At 49.0% G+C, this 4,755-nt stretch overlaps 1 protein-coding gene across 1 annotated transcript; it reads left to right on the forward strand.

Moving 5' to 3' along the window:
- Window positions 1-688: 688 nt before the first annotated feature.
- SETTUDRAFT_185099 (uncharacterized protein) lies at window positions 689-4,002 on the forward strand. Its single transcript, XM_008028651.1, has 2 exons — window positions 689-3,462; window positions 3,520-4,002. Exons 1-2 carry the CDS (start codon window positions 716-718, stop codon window positions 3,956-3,958), a joined length of 3,186 nt encoding a protein of 1,061 aa, XP_008026842.1. The 5' UTR covers window positions 689-715; the 3' UTR covers window positions 3,959-4,002.
- Window positions 4,003-4,755: the final 753 nt, after the last annotated feature.

Here is a 4,755-nt window from a genome sequence, read left to right on the forward strand (position 1 = left end):
ACTTCGTGGGTCATGTTCTAGCCGATGTGCCATAATTCCCCTTCAACGTTTTCCTTCTACCACCATACCTTGGCATTTAGCTACGACAATGTAAACAAGGATATTGTAAATTTCATGATTCAGTTCTATGTTTTTCTTTACCTAGTCCTAGGAAGGGATAGCGTTGCTATCAAAATGTCGTGTATCGACGTAAATGTGGCTACTTGCTAGAGTAAGCGCACAGGCCCACATCATTCCCCAATGAATACGAGATCATTCGTATACGGCTACTTGGCAAATTGCCTAGTCAAGATATCCAGTTTTGTGCGTCGATGTGGCTTGCTAGAGTTCATGTTAAGCTGAAGTTTCAGCTTTGATAATTGATTGAAAGATTAGCCAATACGGACAGTAGTGGAATTCTGATGGCAGTGGCTTCCAGGCTACCTTCATAAATGAAAAGTACTATTAGCAACCCTTGGCAGATTGAGATACATATTCAACTGAGCCTCCCCATACTACAACTGATGCAAAATCCGCCTACATCATCTCAACATTCTTGGTGAGATTAGTTTCACCTTTTTGAAAGTATAAATTTCACACCACCACGAGCCATTGACTCTTGTCTACCGATAAGCCTCACCTTCATCAAACTACAGGCTGGCCTTCAGACAAGGAAGCCGGAACGTTGAATGGTATATTAGTCCTCTATATTTTCCACAACCACGCGACTATCAAAATGGGCGAGATAGCTGAAAAAAATATCGATGCCGCATTTCGGCTTTCTTTTACCACCATATCCATTCGGACTGAGGGCGCAGCGAAGCTCTTCGACTATTCGGCATCTTTGTCACTGTCCAAAGCCGAAGTGATGAAACTCGGAGGCGCAGATGATGACACCAAAGTTGGTTCAATCAAGCTCAGTTGCTTCTGGAAGCGGATCGGCAGAAACCAATTCTGTCTTCCAGATGGTGGCGTGATCAACAGTACATCAACCCTCCTGGAGTACTTCGTTGCAGCATGGCCTCATTTCAACAAGGACCTGACCGACCTGGCAAAAAAGCACATATACACAGTTTGCTTTAAGCAGTCTGTAGTTGTCCCGGATTCCAAGAAAGCTGGCGATGTTGCCTTGGACCTCAAGCTTCACACTTTCGAAAACAAGCCTACGGAGTTTGGCAAGCTGCCTGAGGCATCTGCCATTGACCCGAGTGCGATTGCTTCGGCCGGGCAGGGGACTGTAATTCGTCCTGGCCAAATGAGCGTTGATCACTGGAACGAAGTGGTTGTGGTCAATGGTCTTCTGAATGGCTTCTGCATTGATCAAACGGGTCAGAAAATCACCAAAGCGCGGAAAACGGCCTTCAAGCTGGAGCCCAATCCACTTCACCCGTTGATGTTTTCACCCGGCACGTTGCCGTCGGCCGAGATTAAGAATCTTAAGGATCGAGCTAAAGCAGCTATCGACATTTCGCCAATCGCACAAGTTGAACTAAGCCTGAAGCATGCCTCGACAAACCTCGGTGCCCATGACGCAGGAGACAAAGATGATCCTGAGCCTCCGCCCTCCCAGCCACTAGATCATCTTTATCCTTTATGGGAGGTCTGTGATGATTCAAAAATGAAGATTGAGAATATCAAGAGCACGATACAGCTCGCATCCGCCGAGCAGGGGTTCTCTAGTACATCTGTAGAGGCAGCTGTCGCAACCAGCGTCATTTCTATCTCTGCGGGTGGGTCCGCTGGCTTCTCCACCAAGTCCAAATCGAGCACGACCGGCGAGAAATCGGAACAAATGCACGCCACATACGAATTTCCGCGCGTTCGACTGTACCTTGATGAAGACTCTATCAGCTTATCCACAGACTGCGCCGATGCCATTAAAAATGTTATTTCCACAAAGAGCTATCAGGCTCTGAAAGACTTCTATCGTAACTACGGTCACTTGTTTGTCACAAAGGTGAAGCTCGGAGGTCGACTTCGTGCTACGAGGTTCCTCTTGGCAAGCGAAGAGAGTAGTAAATATTCAGCCCAAAATGCGTGGAAAGCTTCCATCGCCGCTTCGTTCAACTCAGGCACTACTTCTGGCAGCGTTAAAGCATCAACTGAAGCCGCAAGTCAGAATGAGAGTGCTTCGGCTTCCACGGCCCTCCACGAGTCCATCTGCTGGGAAGCCCATGGCGGGAATACGACATTGGCCAACAACCCTGCTGCTTGGTGCAATACCGTAGAGAACTTTTGGTACTGGCGGGTGGTTGAACAAGAGGTGGTGTTACCCATCGAGAATATCATCTCGAAACTTGAAGGATTCGAGTCAACTCGAACCATATTCGCTGGTATTACACTTGACGCAATGACTCAAGACAATGCTACACAAATTTGGTGGAACGGCGCGGATGGTGCCGCTCTTGGACGTGGCATATCTGCTTCTGGCAAAGTCAATAAACCCACTGACATATTGCGCGAGTCACCGCTCAAAGCCGGCACCATTGACCCTCCTCTGCCTATGCCGGTGCAGCCTGACCCGCAATGGACGGTCATCAACAGTAACAACAGTCTGTATGGATTCTTATCAGATCTCTTCGGCAAGACTGTGAATCAATATGTTGGAACGAAGGTCTTTCCCAACCTTGTCTGGCGACTTGCATTGAACGATCGAGCCTTCAGTGTTGTCCTCAGGTTGCAGACTGGGCTCAAGAAGTCATCAACAAGCTTCACACTTGGCGATGGGTCGCAGCCTACAGACAAGGAGGAATGGAAGAAGGCCTATGGTGACTATTTCATCAACTCGATGATTCATGGCAAATCCATCACCGTTGCATGGATCTTCACACCTCAGTCCAGCGGCCCTGAGCTGACCCAGACAAGAAGCGCCGTGGCAGACGTCTTTACTGGTCAGAGCTTCGAGATGGGTTGTGCCTATATGGCTAAACTCGCCATCAGCATCCCATGCGAGGTGTTCATGTACGACGCATACTTCGCCGAGACCAAGCTCTCTTCGCCTTCCAACGTCTTACTTGACATTGCAAAGCGTAACCTCGGCGACGACCAGGTGATTTCAGTTGGACTAAAGCCGTACAAAGACCTGGACTTTCTCCAATCGGCTGCAGAGGCTACAACTCCTTCCAGCGTCTCTGACATAGGCCTTGGGATAGTCCGAAAGGACCATGTTGAGTACACTTACCAATCGATCAAGCGGCGGCAGGATACAACTCCCATGGATATATCCGTAAATAACGTAAAAAATTGGTCCACAGACTTCTCTCAACTTACATACTTGGAGGCAACCAAAGACCCCACTGGAACCCACGCAGCCGCCACAAACCTGGTCGCGGACTACGAGGCCTTGTATCAAAGGCAATCGCCACCAAGCAAACCTCGCATGGATGATTGGGGTCAATATGGTGATGAAGTGATATATGATAGAGTTCTGAGATGGTTACGACTGAGTCGACAAGCTGAAGGAAATGCCCTGCCTTCACAGTCGTAAGTAACGGCTTGCATTGTTCACTTTATTTGTGGCTTCGCTAACTTACTGTTTAGGAAATCAGCAGCATCTACTATATTTGGACTAAAAGACGAGCCAGCTATGACAGACGCGGAGAAAATTCCTGGCCGACCTTACGTGGAGCCGGTTGTTTTTAGCCTTCGTGACCAGATTAAGAAGATGGGGCTCGCTGAGATTGTGACGGTCAGCGGATCGCTCGACTCGGTTTGGTCATATGTGTTGGACGACACCAATTTTGAGAAGACGACGTTCCCCAAGCCTGGCAGGGTCCTGGCATATGAGCTGAAGGCCCCCAACTGGGATGGTCAAGGCAAGCCACCTGCGATAACGTCTGACGGTAAGCTGGAGCCCAAAGTGGGAATGGAGCTTAGGGACTTTGCCAAGGACCGCACCGCTACCAAGACGAATGATTGGATCTTGTCCGACTTGTGGATTGTTTCTGCCCCATACAAGTGGCAAGCCATTGTTTCCTAATCCATCTATTTTGTCTCAGTGTCTTGAGGGCTTGACTTACAAGCTACTTCGTGTAGCTATATATAGTAGCCGAACCAGCCGGACCAGCAAGAGTAACTAGAGCAGCCGGAGTATCTAGAAAGGTCAGAATAAGATCATAGTAGCTACAATTGCCCCCCTTTTCAGCTCTGTCATAGGTAGTGGGAATACTTATGAACTTTGTTCTTGTAACGTATGTGGCAAGCGAGCGCCGCAGGCAAGCGAGCGCCGCACCCCACCAAACCTGCGCACCTCTATAAGCCTGTAGTTCCACCACAATATAGTTGTTTTACTACATATTAACATAATAGATTAAGCAGTACCTAGAGTATCTTTCTTGCACGTACGCGAGTTATGGCCAGTCTCTCTGCACCTACCACAGCGCGCCAAAGCCTGGCGGCTAACACCTGATCGCTCTCCTCTCTGACGCTCTTCATGAGCAATCTGCTGATCAGCCTCGCGCTGAGCGAGTAGATCCTCTCCAGCTCCCTTTGTAAGTACTCCTCGCTTCTGTATCCGCTTTTTCTTACGCTGCCTACGCTTTGTTGCTGCCTCATTAGCCCTCTCAAGGCTGGCGAGCCGATCGCGCATTAGCTCAGCCAAGAGCATCATTATCTCTACCCCCTTCTTAAGCTGGCTAATTGCCCGCAATAATTAACGCTAGTAATAAACTCTTATGCCGCTGAACCCGGTCACGTATTAGCGTTAATTGGGCTTCAAGCTCGCGTACGTTGCTTGGGGTACGAGCCTGCCAGACAGCCTCTGCGACAGCAGCTGGA

The sequence above is a fragment of the Exserohilum turcica genome, assembly GCF_000359705.1.
Source record: "Exserohilum turcica Et28A unplaced genomic scaffold SETTUscaffold_29, whole genome shotgun sequence".
NCBI classification, from domain to species: Eukaryota; Fungi; Ascomycota; class Dothideomycetes; order Pleosporales; family Pleosporaceae; genus Exserohilum; species Exserohilum turcicum.

Coding starts and splice junctions, on each gene's coding strand:
- SETTUDRAFT_185099 (XM_008028651.1), top strand. CDS start 716: ATGGGCGAGATAGCTGAAAAAAATATCGATGCCGCATTTCGGCTTTCT. Junction 3,463..3,519: donor AATGCCCTGCCTTCACAGTC/GTAAGTAACGGC, acceptor CTTACTGTTTAG/GAAATCAGCAGCATCTACTA.